This window comes from Miscanthus floridulus, chromosome 9, assembly GCF_019320115.1.
Source record: "Miscanthus floridulus cultivar M001 chromosome 9, ASM1932011v1, whole genome shotgun sequence".
Classification (NCBI taxonomy): Eukaryota; Viridiplantae; Streptophyta; class Magnoliopsida; order Poales; family Poaceae; genus Miscanthus; species Miscanthus floridulus.
Window position 1 is genome coordinate 3,639,364 of NC_089588.1, and position 18,593 is coordinate 3,657,956.

Sequence of the window (18,593 nt, forward strand, 5' to 3'; positions counted from 1 at the left end):
GAGTTGGAGAACCTCGCAGCGCTGGCTCCAGCGAACAGCAGCTCCGGTTGCCGTAGAACGTGCGAGGACGAGCTTCCGGTGCACGGGACGACTGGAGCTGGGCTTGCGCACGACATTGGACTTGTCCGTCGCCGCCCGTTTGGGTACGTCAGCCATGGTCGAAGTTGCGGAGGGGCAACCAAGAAAGAGACAGGGGCAAAAATGATATTTCACCGCGCTTATCTCTCATCGAAAGCCAAAAATTAATATTTTATTAGACATAGTGTTCACCAGCAAATTTGTCGAGAAACAAAGTGTCCTCTAACAAATCGTTCAATTTTGGATGTCCAGCAGTGGAGCGTGGCCACTTTCGGTGTCCAGGAGCCAATTTTCCAAAAAATATATGGTCCTCTTTCCGTCCTAAAAAAGAATTTAATTCTCAATCATCTTGGAATCAAACAATTTCAATTTAAGCCCCCTAGCTCTATACTAAAAAGCTCTAATTTTTTTTAAATCATAGGTATCATTAGAATAATCAAGAAACATATTTTGCTCTAGTCCTCCTGACCCATTCTCTACTCCGTAACTCCAGCTTAGGGTTTCTACCGCCATCGTTCCTGGTCCACCTCCTCGTCTTCAATTAATTCCTCCGGTGAACCCACCGGTGGCGATAGGATCGAGCGGGTGCCCATTCTCCGTTCAGATACCAATAGTTTCTGGTTTTATTAAGAGTTTGTCCCGAAGGGGATTGCTCCTTTGCACCACCAGTACGTGTTGTCCTCGGTCATCCTCACCGTTGTTTGTGTCGGTGTGGGCCTCAGTATCCTTGGTTTTGGCTCCAGCTGCTGCAAAAGCGTCAATAAAATAAAGTCTTGCTCGTCATCCTTCAGCCTGTTCCACCCCTCCTCACTCCTTGCCTAGCGCGCCGGTGTTGGAGATTTGGCTAGGATTTTGGCTCCTGGGTTCTCATCCACCATTGTTGTTGTGTGCCGGCCGTCACCTGGGATATGCCCGTCCTCGCCTTGGTTCGAGCTACAAGTTGCATTGGTCGTCCTAGGCTCCTAGCATTAGATCTGGTCGCTACCACCTTCGCTTGTCGCATCTCCGACGATGAGCAGTTGTGTTCCCTCACCAGGTTCAGGTCAAGCTTCAGCCTCGTCGCCTCTGGCATCAAGTTTGGCCATCTCCACTGAACCCCGTTGTCCTCTGTTATGTGCCGCCACTAACCGTTTTCAGCAATCTTTTGTGGTAGTGATGTTTTCTCGTCATGAAGAAGATGGATGTACACTTTTACCTCTACTCACGGTAGTGAGGCCTTTCCGCCCCGGCGTCTCGTAGCCACTTACCAGGCTGGGCCTCCACCCAAAATCTTTGCCGACGCTAGTGTTGCCGCTGTCGTTTAGATTATCTTTTTCTATGTTCTCTTCATGTTTATCAGGTGAATCTGTGTTGCTGCTCTAATCTTCAATATATGTTGTGTTTTTATCTAAAAAATACACTGATCGGTTGATCCAAAACTATTACTTATATACATACATATAATCTTTGATTAATATAAAAGTAAGGACACATGTCGTTATTACATTTTTCACCATTCATAAATATAGTAGTTACTATATTCTAGACAACATTCCTAGGACTAGTTTCAATCATATATGGCACATGTGATTTCCGCTATTGATAATGAACGAAGCACATACAACAGCATGCACACAATTTTATTTTTATGCTACATGCACAGCCTGTTCGTTTGGCTGTGGCTTGTCATAAACGATCGTAAATTTTCAGTCAGAACAGTATTTTTCTCTCACACAAACCAACCAGCAGTACTTCTTCACGAACCAGCAACGATACGAACCAGTCAACCGAACAGGCTAGGCCGGCATGACTAGTAACTAACCCCTCGACCAATCACAAACTCCAAACAACAACCCACTTTAACCCGAACCCGCTCCCTTTTTTTCACCAAAAGAAAAAGATACTCCAGCGGCCGGTACAGTAACCCAAGCTAGGCGATGCAACGCCGGCCACAGTGCCACTTCGTACACCGCCACCACGCCTTGGCGCGCAGCTGGGTCGTCAATGGCTAGCTAGCCCAGCTGCCTGCCCCAGCTCCTCCCCATCACCTCCCCATCACCCATGGGAGAGGACTGGAGGGGATCCATCGCTCGATCGGCATTGTGCGCGCAGGGTGCATACATCAATGGAACTGTAGACAAAGACTGTAGAGCGGCGTCCCCACCGGTGCCGTCCACCCCCACCAAGAAGAGGAACCACAAAGCCACAGCAGCGATCCATCGATGGTGGATGGCCAAGGCCCAACGGGTAGGGCAGCACCTCTCGCTGTAGCTGTAGCGCAACGGGGACCGAGGCGAGTGATAGACTGATAGGAGCAGCTGCAGGCTACGGGGGGCGGCGCACGCCTCTCGTCTCCATCCGTCTCCGTCTCCTCCGTCTCTTTCACCGCGCCTTGCCTTCACTTCACCCTAGCTACCAGAGCATCAGCAAGCAGCCTGCCTGCCTTTTTCCATCGTCTTCCTCTCCCCTCCACACACAGCTGCGTCGTCGCCCGGCCGCTGTGCGTGCTTTCTTTCTTTCCAGCCGCGCGCTTTCCCCTCCAAATTAATTCTCTCCAAAATCCGCGCCGCTGGCCGGCCTTTATCGATCTCTCTCCGGCTGGCCCGGCCCCAGCAAACAAAGGCAGCCGGGAGGAGGGCCTTGAGCCTTCAGAGCGACCGCCGCCGCTGCCGCGTCCGGCCGGCCTTCCAGGCACGCACATGAGATCATGAGCTCGGAGGACTCGCTCAAGTCGCTGTCGCTGGACTACCTGAACCTGCTCATCAACGGGCAGGCCTTCAGCGACGTGGCCTTCAGCGTGGAGGGCCGGCTGGTGCACGCGCACCGCTGCGTGCTGGCCGCGCGCAGCCTCTTCTTCCGCAAGCTCTTCTGCGGCCTCGACCCAAACCACCAGCCGCCGCCGACGCCGGGCTCCTCCGCCGCCGCCGGGGCCCGCGCGCCGGAGCTCGTCATCCCCGTCAGCTCCATCCGCTACGAGGTGCTGGTGCTGGTGCTCCAGTTCCTCTACAGCGGCCAGGCCTCCGTCGCCGCGCCCAAGAGTGGGCCACTCCCGGGCTGCGGTGCCAGGGGCTGCTGGCACACCCGCTGCGGCGCAGCCGTCGACCTCGCCCTCGACACCCTCGCCGCCGCTCGATCCTTCGGCGTCGAGCAGCTCGCCCTCCTCGTCCAGGTGGGGATTCGTTCCCTTCCTACTACTAACTGTCACCAATTCTTGGGATCTGCACTTCTACAGGCAGGCAGAGGCAGTTACTACTAACTCCTGACTGACTGAGATTGGGATTCGCCGTGGATGGATAAAGTCGAAGCTCATCGATCGATAAAGCACGCATCTTTTGTGCGCCGCGCATCAATTCTTCAAAGACGGGAGTCAGTCAGGAACTCCTGGCTGACCATCACCTGCTCCTCTCCTGGATGCGTCATGCATGCTCCAGCCTCCAGCTCGAGCTCGACTAGATCCCTAGCTAGGCTGCTCCTTCCCTGCCGATTCATGGCCATGGAGGACTTCCAGGCACCAGCAGCACCAGAACCCCTCCTTCGTTGCTCTCTCTCTCTCTCTCTCTCTCTCTCTCTCTTCCTATCGATATATTTTTTTTATTGCGTGGAAGAAGGAATCTGAGATAGATAGAGGAGTGTACTGGCACAGGCAGGCAGGCTGCAGCAGTCTCCCTTGATTTTCTGCCGCTTCGCTACTGCACCTGTCATCACTTGTCATGGATGGATCGCTTCCGCCCTGCCTGTGCGGTGCCTGTGGCTGTGCCTGCTGCTGCTGCTGCCCTCTCTCTGACTCATCTTTACTAGGAAGGGTCTTGTCACGCCCTTGTTCATGTCTCCTGTCCCTTCCTTCCTTCCATCACATCCCCATTGCACGCACGCGCTGCATTTCATTTCAATTCAATCGCCGGCCGGCCGGCCGGCCGGCTGCAATTGCAATTGCATATATATAGCATGCATTATTACTAGTATATATATTTCTGCTAGGGTTTCTCGGAGATCGATCCAGTCCAGGCCAGGCCCTCCCAAGTCCCAACAACTTAACAGCGCAGCATAGATGCAGCCGTGCATCATTTCCAAAACCCCTTGCTTGCTGCTCTCTGCCATGCCGATAGATGCAAGTACGTGCAGTCAACCACCATGCATGCTGCGAGCCTTCGGTGATGCGATCGATCGATCCAGCCAGTGGAAGCAGATCGATCAGCCAGAGGATTTGCAGCCTTATGCTGCTAATCACCTGCAATTCAGCCAGAGGCGCTAACCGTGTTTAGTTACTACCCTTTTGTTGCCTGCAGAAGCAGCTGGAGACCATGGTGAAGGAGGCATTCGTGGACGACGTGATGAAGGTGCTGATGGCGTCTCGCAAGTTCGAGATGCAGGAGCTCTGGGCCACCTGCTCCCACCTGGTGGCGCGCTCGGGCCTCTCCGCTGACCTCCTCGCCAAGCACCTCCCCATCGACGTGGTCGCCAAGATCGAGGAGATCCGCTCCAAGTCCCCCGTCTCCGCCGCGGGCGGAACCGGCGGCGGGCCGCGCTCGCCGTTCCTCACGCACCACTACCTCCCCATCAACGCGGCGGCGTCGGCGGCCGACCGCGACCACAGGATCCGGCGCATGCGGCGCGCGCTGGACGCGGCCGACATCGAGCTCGTCAAGCTGATGGTGATGGGCGAAGGGCTGGACCTCGACGACGCCCTCGCCGTGCACTACGCCGTCCAGCACTGTGGGCGCGACGTCGTCAAGGCGCTGCTGGAGCTCGGCGCCGCCGACGTCAACTCCGGCGCCGGGCCCGCGGGGAAGACGGCGCTGCACCTGGCGGCCGAGATGGTGTCCCCGGACATGGTGTCCGTGCTCCTCGACCACCACGCCGACCCCAACGCCCGGACGCTCGACGGCGTCACCCCGCTCGACGTGCTCCGCAGCCTCACCTCCGAGTTCCTCTTCAAGGGCGCCGTCCCGGGGCTCACGCACATCGAGCCCAACAAGCTCAGGCTCTGCCTCGAGCTCGTGCAGTCCGCGGTGATGGTAGCCACGCGCGACGGCGACGCCGGGGTAGGAGGAAGCGACGGCGGCGGGAGCTTCCCGAGGGCCGACGCCGCCGACGACAGCTTGGTGAGCCTCACCATGAACTCCACGCTGATGTACCAGGGCCAGGAGATGGCGGCGACGGTGGCCGGCGAGGCCAGGAAAGGGACCGGCGGCGGCGGCCGAGGAGGGAGCCCATCCAACTTGTACTTCCCCAATGGCTTCCCATAATAAGTATTTGATTTCCCTCATCAAGCAAGCAATGCCTTCCATTTTCTTTGTATATATCCATCCAAAGATGATGTTTCTCTACCTCTTTCAATTCTCCGTTGGATTGGATTTTTAATTTGCATTGTGAGGATGATGGTCGTGTAGCTAGCTACAGTACCATTTAATTAACGAGCTAGGAGATACCCTGAGCTAGCAATGCAAGAATTTCATGGTATTTGGTGTGGATTAATTAATTGTTCCATGCATCTTAGAAGTAATGATTGATCGATTGGCCGGCCTGGGCAGCAACTATTTTACTTTACTTTGTTCAAATGTGATCAATCTTGTTAGAGCAAGTATAATAGTAGGCTGTAAGCCGACTAAATGCTGAGGTGGAGGAGAGAGGGGAGGAGAGAGAGGAGAAGCGGGCTGTAAGCTTACAGCTGGCTTGGGCACAAGAACCAAGAAAGTCTGTGAGAGAGATAAGTGGGCCATGTATTAACTGTAAAGAGCCAACTAATATATGAGTGGGCTGAGAGAAGGCAGTAAGGAACCTTACAGCCAGCAAGCCGGCTGTATTATTAGCCTTGCTCTTATATGGGGCTAGCTTCTTGTCACATTGAATCCAGTCCAGAGTCCAGAGCTTGTTATGGGGCTAGCTCCAGTAGCAGTGTACAGGATTCGTGAGGATTTAGCTGCTGGTGTTTTTTACATGTCTTTATGCAGTGCAGCTTTTGGATACTGTATAGTAGCCTTTGGACGGTAGGAAATGAGCCATTATATTGGGGAGCCAGTGAATCTAAGGTGGATTTGAATGGTACGTACAGGAAATGCACACACATACAGGAGTATTTCTCCTGTTACTACTTACTATAGACATAAGTCCACAAGCTTTATTTATTGGACATATAATTATATGAATTTACTTGAGATTAATTAATTGTGTGCACCGTTCTAGAGTGAGATGCACACACAAATTTATCATTCTGTTTTATCTGAAGTGTTTTTTTATTGGTCAGGAATTTACTTTTAGTAAATTATTATTACTCCCTCCATTCCAAATTCTAAGATGTTTTGGGGTTTCTCCACTATGTACATATACATATATACTCCATCCGTCCTAAAATAAATACACATCTCGCACTTTGAGGAGTCGACGAATCTCAAACTTAACTAAATTTATATAAAATAATACTACCATTTGTATCTCTAAATAATTTTACTACTAAAAATGTATGATGAGATTAATCTAATAATAAATATCTGATATCGTAAAATTAGTACATTTTCATATATATTTAGTCAAATCTAAGATTTTTTGACTCCTTGAAATGCAAGATGTGCATTTATTTTGGGACGGTAGAAGTAGTAAAAAGCAATGTATAAAAAAAAGTAAAAACATCTTATAATTTGGAAGCATATATATATATAGTGCTGCCCACAAACAGTATGACTTTATGTCAAACATGAGTCCCGGGCAGGGACAACCCTGTTAAACATGATCTTTCCCTGTCAGCTGACAGCTAGAAGAAGTGAGTAGGTAATGCAAAAATATGGAGAACATATGCGTGCATGTGGTAGTCAGTTTGCACCTTGTTGCTTGTTTCGTGCTAGCTGCTAGCTTCTCTCTTTCATTCAGTCCACTGGTTATTCACCACTCTTGCTGCTGCTTGCTTATGCCAAGACCAAGACAGTTCAGTATTACAATATTTTTTCCAGTTTTATTTATATTAAGGTTATTAGTCTATGTATTAACTAATTCCCTAAATAACAAGGTCAATCCATAAGTGCTAGTACATATATGAAACTATTTCCCCATACCTACTGAAGCTGCAATATATATTATCGCCATACCTCGCGGTTTTAGTGTTTTTGCCCTTCACTACTAGAGAGAGAAAAACAAACTGGGGGCTATCATACTCTCTCCAATTTATTTTGTGGAGGTATCACATGTGTATGAAAATTATGAAAACCTCCTTAAATTCTTATCTATCACGTGTGTGTTACTCCCTCCGATCCAAATTATAAGTCGCTTTGACCTTTTTGGTACATCCATTTTGGTACGCATCTAGATATAATAATATGTCTAGATACATAGTAAAATGGTTGAACCAAAAAAGTCAAAACGACTTATAATTTGGAACAGAGGGAGTACTTTGCACTACACAAACCAGAATTTCATTGTGGCTAACAAAAACCTGTCAGCAATATAGGGACAAATTAAACCAACACTAGAGACCTTTTATCTTTAAAAGAAATTTGATATATCGCAGATTCATGCTTAAGTGCTAAAAGGTACTATAGATTGATTTAATGGTGACTGTTTGATATTCTCAGTTGTGTTTCTCCTAATAAAAAAATGCATGATGACACTACCACTTCCATTCACAAATATTCCCTCTGTCTCTTAAAGATTAGATTTCTATGCTGAAAATTTGTCCCCAAAATAAATCAATTTTAAGCCTTCACAATCCATCAAACCCATTTATTTATTTCCTCGGAGATTTCAATTAATGGTCAGCATACCCATTTATTCCTCTGGATGCCAAGCTTCTATGGTTGACGTAGTGGGTGCAACAACATTTAATATATTATTAAAAAACTAACACCAAAACTCACTACTCTAGCTTCTCAATAAGTGATCAGGGCAGTTAAGGTTAAGAAGCTTAATAAGGGGTAGTAAGGTCGTTTCTCTTGTTTGCTAATCGGTCGTAAACTTGCTAGAAATCTATTCTTTTAGAGACAGAGGGAGTGTATATGCTTACTACCATTGCTATCTTGAAATATGTACTTGGATCTTGAGTTTTTATTAAATATACTAATAATATAATAAACATATTCCCTCCATTCCCTTTTATAAGGCATAGTTTGGCATGACATAGTATATCCTTATTTACATTTTGACTATATATGCATGTGTCACTACTGAAAATATAGACTTTGCCGAGTGCAAAATTCTTTGCCGAGTGTCAAAAATCGGGCACTCGGCAAAGACCTTCTTTGCCGAGTGCTGCACTCGGCAAAAAAATGCACTCGGCAAAGGACTTCTTTGCCGAGTGCCAGACTCTCGGCAAAAGCGCGACACTCGGCATAGGATGACCCGCGTAACGGTGTTCGGCCACGTCCTTCTTTGGCGAGTGCCTGCTGTTAGGCACTCGGCAAATATTTTATTTTTTTTTAAATTTCTTAGCCGAGTGTCCCAGATCTGGCACTCGGCAAAGATTTAAATTTTTTTTAAATTTCTTTGCCGAGTGTCCTAGATCTGGCACTACAAAATTATTTTTTTAATACTTTGCCGAGTGTCCCTGGCACGGCACTCGGCAAAGATTTTTTTAATTTTTTTTAAATACTTTGCCGAGTGCCCCTGGCACTGCACTCGGCAAAGAGGATTTTTTTTAAAAAAAATCAAAACCCTCTTTGCTGAGTGCCTTATTTGTGGCACTCGACAAAGACCCTCTTTGCCGAGTGCCATGCCCCGGCACTCGGCAAAGTTTTTTTTTTGTCTCCAAATTTTTTGTGCAGCCCTTTTAAAGCACCAGGAACTCCTAGTTAGAATTTGGGGATTTTTTATGACTTTTTGATATATTTAGTTACTTTATTTCATTTACTTGAATTTTTTTGAAAAATATAATTTTGAACTGCATGTTGTACGAATAATGGAATTTAATGATTCAAAAAATGATAGTCATGTTACTAAGTGTAGTGTGAGGCCGTATTCAGGAATAGACCCAAAATTTCGGACATCTTGTTCACGAATAATGACTGCGAACTTACGTGCGAAGTGTTTTTAAATTCTATAAAAAGCAAACGAAGTCCGAAAATCATGAAACTTGTTAAGATGTCGTGATATCATATGTGGAGGCTATGATAAAAATTTCAGAAGATTTCATGCACATTGTCATGTACGATGCTTACAAACCAGGACATCTCTACATGTGATATCCTTTGCCGAATGCAATGGTCACCGCACTCGGCAAAGTTGGAAAAATTGGTGTCCAGACAACCATTTTTCCAGCTTTACCGAGTGCTGTGACCTTGGCACTCGGCAAAGAAATTTAAAAAAAAATTCAAACTTTGCCAAGTGCCGGACAGAGGGCACTCGGCAAAGAATTTTAAAAAAAAAATTCAAACTTTGCCGAGTGCCGGACAGAGGACACTCGGCAAAGAAATTAAAAAAAATTCAAACTTTGCCGAGTGCCGGACAGAGGGCACTCGGCAAAGAAATTTTTTTTGAAAAAAATTCAAACTTTGCCGAGTGCCGGACAGAGGACACTCGGCAAAGAAATTTAAAAAAAATCCAAACTTTGCCGAGTGCCGGACAAAGGGCACTCGGCAAAGAATTTTTTTTTAAAAAAATCAAACTTTGCCGAGTGCCGGGCAGAGGGCACTCGGCAAAGAAATTAAAAAAAAAATTCAAACTTTGCCGAGTGCCGGACAGGGGGCACTCGGCAAAGAAATTTAAAAAAAAATAAAAAATCTTTGCCGAGTGCCTGAAGGTTGGCACTCGGCAAAGAAATTTTGTAAAAAAAATAAAAACTCTTTGCCGAGTGCCTGAAGGTCGGCACTCGGCAAAGAATTTTTTTTAAAAAAATAAAAAATCTTTGCCGAGTGCCTGTCGGGTTGGCACTCGGTAAAGTGACCATCAACGGGACCAGCGCCGTGACGGTTGCTTTTCTTTGCCGAGTGTCCCCGGTGCACTCGGCAAAGCCTTTGCCGAGTGTCCGATAAAAGACACTCGGCAAAGAGGGCTTTGCCGATCAATTTTTTGTCGTGTGTTCTTTGTCGAGTGTCGCACTCGGCAAAGGCTTTGCCGAGTGCAATCTGGCCTTTGCCGAGTGCCTCAGGCACTCGGCAAAGAACCTGAATCCAGTAGTATGTGCCTTATAAGAGAGAACCGAGGGAGTATTTGTGATTTTTTAGGATGTCTCAAAATTTATTAGTATGATGATAAAATGGAGGATTATGGAATATATATACTTTTTGAAGTGTAATAATAGTTCAGCTTCATTCTTTAATTATATACGAATTGATCTCACATGGTATATATTTCATCATCCTACTATTAGACACATGCTCAAAATCATATCCCATGTACGTGTGTGTGTGTGAATAGATATACCACCCAAAAATGCATACGTGGTGCAAGATCGAAGCCCTATTGGTGTTTAGTTTTTTTTCCAAAGAAATCTTTACAGCTAGTATTAAAATAGGAACAAAATGTAGTGAAATTCAGATATATTTTGCATCGTACTTTTTCATGTTTTCCTCGAATATTTATTGCACAATTGTGGTGGTCCTATATTTTTTTAAGGACATTGTCAAGAACAATCGTTATCAAGGTGCCTTTGTTTATGACTGTCTGAATGAAATGCAATATATAGGGAGTTTATCAATAATGCTTATATTAGCTAATAATGCACAAACCCACACCCATGTAAACCTACATATACTTAAAACAAACCAAAATGTAGTTATATATATATATATATATATATATATATATATATATATATATATATATATATATATATATATAGAACTACTATCCTGTAGCTGCTACAGAATAACTTATTCTGTAGCCACTTTGAGTTACGATAATTACTATGTTAATTTACGAGATTATAGTAACTCATTACTAAGTGGTTTAATATAATGGTATGGTAAATATCCCCATATGTTATAGTAACCCAACTATCGTAAATATGTATTGACATTATGGTAAATTAGTATATAAAATTATAGTAAATGGAGGTGGCTACAGAATAACTTATTTTGTAGCCGGCTACTGAATAGTCTCTCCCTATATATATATATATATATATATATATATATATATATATATATATATATATATGGTGCATTTTATATACTCCCGGGAGTAGTTACTCCTATAATCAATAAATCACGTTGCGTATGTGTACATACTCATTTATCAGTTTGAGTATGTTGACGTACTAATATTTTGAGTATGTTGACGTACTAATATTAAGATACTCCATATCTTTACTATGTGAATTTTTTTTCAAAAGAGCATATATTTTTTAATATATTATATAATACTATGATAGTAGCATATAAAATAAGTATAACCATATACTCTAAGTATATATACATACTTGTCATACATAAGTACCCTAAATGGTCTAGTATGATGATATACTCCATCTACATACACTTCGTTGGGCCATATATGCCCTAAATTTAGAGATATACACATAGGAGTAACTACTCCCTGGGAGTACTGGCTATAGAATAACTTATTCTGTAGCCACTTTGAGTTACAATAATTACTATGTTAATTTACGAGATTATAGTAACTCCTTACTAAGTGGTTTACTATAACGTTACGGTAAATATCGTCATGTGTTATAGTAACACAACTGTCGTAAACATGTATTGACATTATCGTAAATTAGTATATAAAATTATCGTAAATGGAGGTGACTACAGAATAACTTATTTTATAGCTGGCTACTGAATATACTCTCCCTATAGAACTACTACTCTGCAAGCTGCATTCCATATATTGAATTGTGTGGTTCAAACTTGTCCATCTCATGATCTGTGTAGAGATGATGATATATGAATGTGCCACACATAGTTCTGTAGATGACTAGTATTTCTGTACAAGTACACTCATACAATTATGTCGCCAACCAGAACCTGTATAGCCCACCACACATGCACATGGAAGTGATGTTTTTACAGTATTTACACTGCAGTCATTTGTCCATTTATAGTTTATACTACATACTGTATATACTTTAGTACCTTAATTATTTCAGCTGGCACATATATATGCTAGCTGCTAGCTGTCCTGGGCATCAAATCCATCAATATACATTCAGATGCATGTTAGTACTGGCTGACCACCGATGATCGAGAGCTGTGTGTATGTGTTGTGGTTGCGAGAGAAACCTGTAACGGTATATATAGGCCCAACTCGAACTCCAAGCATGCAGCGGATACGATGGATTGATCGATGATGCTAGTACGTAGAGATATACACTGTACTGTACGGTGGTCTGTACGTGTGGGGCCTTTTATCATGGGTATGTACACAGCACAGTGACCTCTACATTCCTATGTCAGCAGTACGCCCCCTTTCCTCCATCTCTGCAGTTTGTTACTGCAGTGTAGATTCCTACGAGGGGATCGATCGGAACGTACGGATCCTCCGGCGGCCGGCCGGCAAGCATGGGCATGGCCAACACACACACGGCAACGTTGTGCACGGCGTCGTCCTCCGTAGCCGTGTGTGACTTTCACATTACACCGTGTCCAGCAGTCACTGGTAGAGAACCGAGCTTTACTCCCGGTGGGGAACCCCCTCTAGTCCCGGTTCCCCACCCGGGAGCAAGCATCCGGGACTAAAGGGGGTCCTTTAGTCCCGGGTCAGGAACTGAGACTAAAGGAGGACCTTTAGTCCCGGTGGGTAACACCAACCGGGACTAAAGGTGCCTCCTGACATGCCACGATGGCCGGCACCTTTAGTCCCGGTTGGTAATATGAACGGGACTAAAGGTTTTTTTCTTTTTTCTTTTCTTTTCATTTTTTTATTTTCTTTTCAAAATAGGTTTTCGAAGTCGTATTGTACGCTGCTAATTATACATTTATACGCGCGTATAGTATATTTCGGTTCAAGCACAATGAACATATTAAATCACACAATTCAAGCATAGAAATATATATATATATATATATATATATATATATGCATGCATGCATCATATATATATATTTACATGCATGCATGCATATGTGTATTTTACATTATATTATTTCATGTGCATATATTACAAAAGATTGTATTACAGTTGTTGTGACATAAAAAGTTTCCTCTCATCCTCTACCTTGGCTTCAATGGCAGTGTTGGGTCGAAGTAGAACTCGCCCTTGAAATCGATGACCTGCTCATTAAAAAATCCGGCTATAGACTCTTGAATTGCTTTGATTTGGTCTTGCCGTATGACCTTTTCCTCCAACCATCGAGTCTACAGGTTTGAATTAAAGGAAAATAAATTAATATATGTACATATATATATATATAAAGACATAGTAACACAATCAATAATAATAATTAAATGAATATATAGTGTATTTTTAACGTACTTTGAGTCTCTCTGTAGGAGTATTTTGGGAGAGCACCTTGATAAACTTGCAAATATAGTAACCACAGTAGTTGTTCCCCTGTTTCTGCCTCAGACACCATTTTACGAGAAAAAGATTTGTCATCCAATCTGGTGATCCGGTGAAAGCTATATGTTTAATTAATAAAGATGATGCGATTCAGGGGACTTACTTTCAAAGGGATTACATTCAGTGGCGCTTTGCATTTTTCCATGTGTTGCTTCTCAATAAAGGTTTTCCAAACACTGCCCAATAAAAAATTTGCCACGTCATCAGATATAGTTAATCATCATGTTTGTGTGTATATATAGTTGCTAGAGATCCCAAAATTACCTCTGGATAATATCTATCATATCTTGGTAGTCTTGTTGTGGTTTTCTCATCGAGTCATAGATTATCAAGTGACTTTTCACCAGATCGATGTCCATCAATATCCAGTGATTGCTGCATATGTTTATAGAATATAACGCATAACACTCATTAATTAACTAGAATCAACATATGAGCCATTAAGGATGATCGACATGATTAACACTCACTTGAAGTTATAGGGAAAGTGTATATCCTTCTTGTGGCGTTGGTTCACTAATAAGTTCATGAGGTTACTCTCTGACTCATTCTTCTAATTAGTCTTTGGAGTAATTGGGTCTTTGAATACTATATGGGGATCAACAAAACCAATTTCATTGCAGCCTTCCTTTCTGAGCTCTGTCATTGTAAATCTGCATATATATAGTACTTGTTAGGATAATTTATATGCATATACACACATATGATGAGTTTAATAATAGATCGAAAGAATTATTACTTACAGGCAATAGCAGCTAATGATAACTTTGTCCAGAGAGGTCAGGTGGCATAGTTGATGAAATTCTGAAAAGTCAACATACATAACATCATCGCCACGGAACCAATGTTCGTCTCTAATTCTGACACCAACACAGAAGTCTCCACTGGTAGACGCCTGCATGTACCACTTGTTTAGCAGGTACATTTGCGTCCCCAGATCAGATAAGGCTTGAGGGTTGTATAGACTCTGGCCTAGTACAAATTTTTTCTTCCAAATATTAACCTCCACCGCACTCTCAATGTTTCCATCACCAAACAGCTGGTAAAGGTCGAGACCAGTCTCATCAAGAAATTTACCAAGGTGATCCAAATCGACATTCGGAGGTATGTTTGCCTGATGCATTAATCCTAAATTCGAACCATATTCATTACCAACAACTAGCGGGGGGATTGATTGGTGCGCTTGTTGTCCGAGTTGGGCAACTCCTTTCCCTGCCCGCTTCTTTTTCTGTGCCGCCTCAATTGACTTGGTGAGAGTGCGGTCATAGTCCGATAACGTTGATTTGGACGGCTTACGAGATTCTCGCTGTTGTTGCTGATAAGAAGTCACATTTTTTCTTAGAATATCTGGAGCTACGAAGAAGTACGGTTTCTCCGGGTTTCTCCTTGCTTCTTGATTCATTTTAAGTTTGTCATAGAATCTAGACATGTCTTTTTTATATGCATCAGTTCCTTCTTCCTTCTCTTCAGATATTATTTTGGGAATAGCCCTTGGTTTCACGGTGGCTTTCTTTGCAGGCGGGGACTGGTTCTTCGTTTGAGAGGCTGGCCTCTTGCTAGGCTTCTTGGTAGGCGGGGGCGGGGGAGGCGTTGGAGACCTCCTTGGAGGTGTTGGCAGCGGCGTTGGAGACCTCCTTGGTGGTGGCGGCTGCGGCGTTGGAGACCTCCTTGGAGATGGTGTGGATGCAGCCTCGTCTTCCAACACAATGTCATCGTACAGAGCACTATGATGATCTGGCGATTGAACAATTAGATTTAGGTTGGGGGAGGATCTGCTACAAAAAAAGGAATGACATATTATTATGAGCAGATTGTTAATTATTTAAGCCAATACAAATTAATGATGTAGTGTTTTCATCCGCACGTACCTATGGTGAGGTAGTTCAGGAGGAGGTGGAGCCAACATCCCTGGAATGATGATGTAGCGCTTGCGCCATAGAATGAATGTCTTCTCTGCTTCTCCTAGAGTCTTCTCGCCATCACCTCCAGGAATGTCAAGAGGCAAATCACTAAAACCTTTTTTAGCTTTATCTACCGAGATGGTAGCATATCCTTCTTGGATTATATTCCCATGAATCCTTGGTGTCTTGGTTCGGTCGATAGGATTAACAAGACCGATAGCCACCTTGATTGTGGAATTCTCCTTCAGAATGTGTAGCTCACACGTTGTGCAAGGTTCAGTGATGTCATCCACAGGGAAGCGTAGTCCTGTGTCCCCTTGATTTGGTATCTCCGTGGAAGCGCAGCTGCTTTTCAACTGAACAGATTGGCTAATGTTGATTCCTGGCTCTGATGCCTGCTTGCTTGCACTCACTACTATTTGCACTTGCCTTCTGATTTCCTCCTGCATTCTCGCTTCAAGGTTTTTTCCCGCTCCTGTGCTTCACGTACCGCTTCCTCCAACCTCTGGAGCCGCTGTGCCTCTTCTTCCTTCTTTCTCTGGCGACTTCTGTAGGAAGGTCTGTCCTGAGGGAATCCATGCTCCTACGAGACACTTCCTTTGCCTCTAGTTCAGCCACCATGTTCAATAGTCCCGATGGCGTATGTCAGCTCATCCTTCTCTCTATTGGGCCTGAACGCACCACTAGCAGTAGCTCTCTGAGCATAAAATAATCTTTCTGCTGCTTCTTGCAGTCTTGCGCCATAAACGCACTTCCCTGTCTCCTGGTCTAGTGTTCCCCTATGACCGAAAAACCAATTCTTTGCACGTTCTCCCCACTCGAGTGATTCTGGTCTGATACCCTTGGCAAGAAGGTCTGCTTCCATTTTGTTCCACTTCTTAATGGCAGTCGGGTAGCCACCTGATCCCAAGGTATGGTGGTATGTCTTCTGTTGGGCATTACGTTGGTTCTTTATCACCCGACTCACACCCTCTTCCGAAGTCTTGTACTGTACAAACTCATCCCAATAGGGCCTCTGCTTTGAGATCGGGCCTGGGACAGTAAAATCTGGTGCTATGTTCTTCTTGACATACGTCGTGTATAGGTGTTTCTTCCAAGTCTGAAACTGGGTGGCCATCTTCTTCATTGCCCAATCCCTAACTCGCTCCTTCAATTCATCACCATCTATTATATCATCATAACCATCTGTTTGGAGCGTGAAATGTACCAAGACATCTTTCCAAATTAACGCCTTGTCACGATCGGAGACAAAACTGATATGAGGAGCATTGGTCTTCTTCTTCCATTAACGGGTACTAATCGGGAGCTGGTCCCGTACAAGGTAACCACAGTGGTGCACAAATTTCATTTTATTCGGCCCCCCGGTTCTCCTGTATCCACATTGAACTCCGAGATGATGAAGCGGCCCTCCAATGGCTTTTTGGGACCTCAAACATTTTTACTCTTCGTTGTAGTTGTTGATGTCGATCCAGAGGGCTACAAAACATAAACATTATTTTTAATGTCATGAGCACACATAAGACATATGATAATATATATAGCTAATAATAAAAAATATATACTTGGCCAATATGTTGTTGCTCATTTTGTTCAAGAGCTAAGTACTGACTCCCGTCATCTGCATCCTCTTGCACGTTATTTTTAGCACCATCATCGCCGGCAACTTGAGTGCCAGTGTTGATCAAATTCATCATCAACTCCTCCTCATCCATGTTTCTCGGGTTGGCCATCTAGCTTCAAAAAACAAAACCAATATATAGTACGTCAAATCTTTGCTTACATGCGTAAAATCTACGAACAATATGCATTATTAAATCTTGCCCCTCGGTCACGGACGCAATTCGCCACACTAGGGCGAACTGCGTCGGTACTAGGGCGAATTAGGGCTATACATAAATGGCCGAGGGCAAATTGCGTCGGTGACTAGGGCGAACCACGTCGGTGACATCAACAGCGCGGTTCGCCCTGGTGTGATTGTTTAGCATTAACGATAACGATAATACGAATGTTGATCAACTAGGCCACGAGAAAGGGCGGTGTGACAAGAGTAGCGGTGCTCCACTCCACCGTATATATGTCTGTACACATGGGTGAACGAGGGCGGCGGTGCTCCGCCGTATACATAGAAACGCATGGGCAAACGAGGGCGGCGGTGCTCCACGACGTATATATACATGCATATGAATACAAATGACGTATAAACCATGTGAACCATGTAGTCATTCATCATATGAGAAAATTCTATGCTGATAATGTAAGTATAAGTCATTATGAAATGTAAGTATATGTGTCTTATTGCTAATATAACCAGAGAGAATTACTCCCGAAGAGGTTCACAACAACATGCCAAAAATGATCGAACGAGGGCAGCGGAACCGGCCTAAACCCTAGGGCGAACGAGGGCGGCGGTGCTCCGCCGTATAAACCCTAAACCCTAGGACGAACGAGGGCGGCGGTGCTCCGCCGTATACATAGAAACGCAATAATGATAAACTAACATATATGCAATAATGTACCCCATTGGCTAAAAAGTACCTTATATTGTTTAGTCAAAATTAAATTGTTTTAAGTTTGATCAAATTTATAAAAAAAATACTTTGCTATTTATGATATCAAATTAGTATCATTCAGTTTATTATCATGTAATATAATTTCACAGTATAATCTATTTAGTATGATAAGTGATGATATTTTTCTCTATATGAACTTGGTCAAAATTATCATAGTTTTTTTAACTGAAATCATGGAGCATTGCTTCCCAGCACTTTATTAACCATAAACAAAATACAAGAAAGTTAGCGAAGTGCTAACTATTTCGACCAAACCTATAAGATCTTTCTTTTTATGATGGACATCACTGTTTTTTATGTTCATTGAAGTGAAATCTTCAATGATCAACTGCAGTCTGATCAAATGTGTTTGATCGGCGCGCGGATCCGAGATCGTGCAAGCTAGCACAGCGTGCTCCTCATCATGATCGATCTGTTGGTCACGGTGTAGCCTGGAGATGGAACGGAGCAAACAGCTAGCGTACCTTGGGAATGGAGGAGAGGAAGCCGCGCGCGTGCGTTGGCGGCCTTGTCGTCGCGCCGTGTCAACGCGGCGAGGGTACGTACGGTACCGGTGTGACCGCGCGTCTAGCGGGGGCGGCCGGGCAGTAGTGGCGCCGCGAGGTCGTCGGCGCGCGGGGTGGCGTGGGGACCGCGGACGCG

At 44.4% G+C, this 18,593-nt stretch overlaps 1 protein-coding gene across 1 annotated transcript; it reads left to right on the plus strand.

The window, feature by feature from the left end:
- Positions 1-2,487: 2,487 nt before the first annotated feature.
- Positions 2,488-5,528, plus strand: LOC136481213 (BTB/POZ domain and ankyrin repeat-containing protein NH5.2-like). Its single transcript, XM_066478566.1, has 2 exons — positions 2,488-3,226; positions 4,344-5,528. Exons 1-2 carry the CDS (start codon positions 2,765-2,767, stop codon positions 5,301-5,303), a joined length of 1,422 nt encoding a protein of 473 aa, XP_066334663.1. The 5' UTR covers positions 2,488-2,764; the 3' UTR covers positions 5,304-5,528.
- The last annotated feature ends 13,065 nt before the right edge of the window (positions 5,529-18,593 follow it).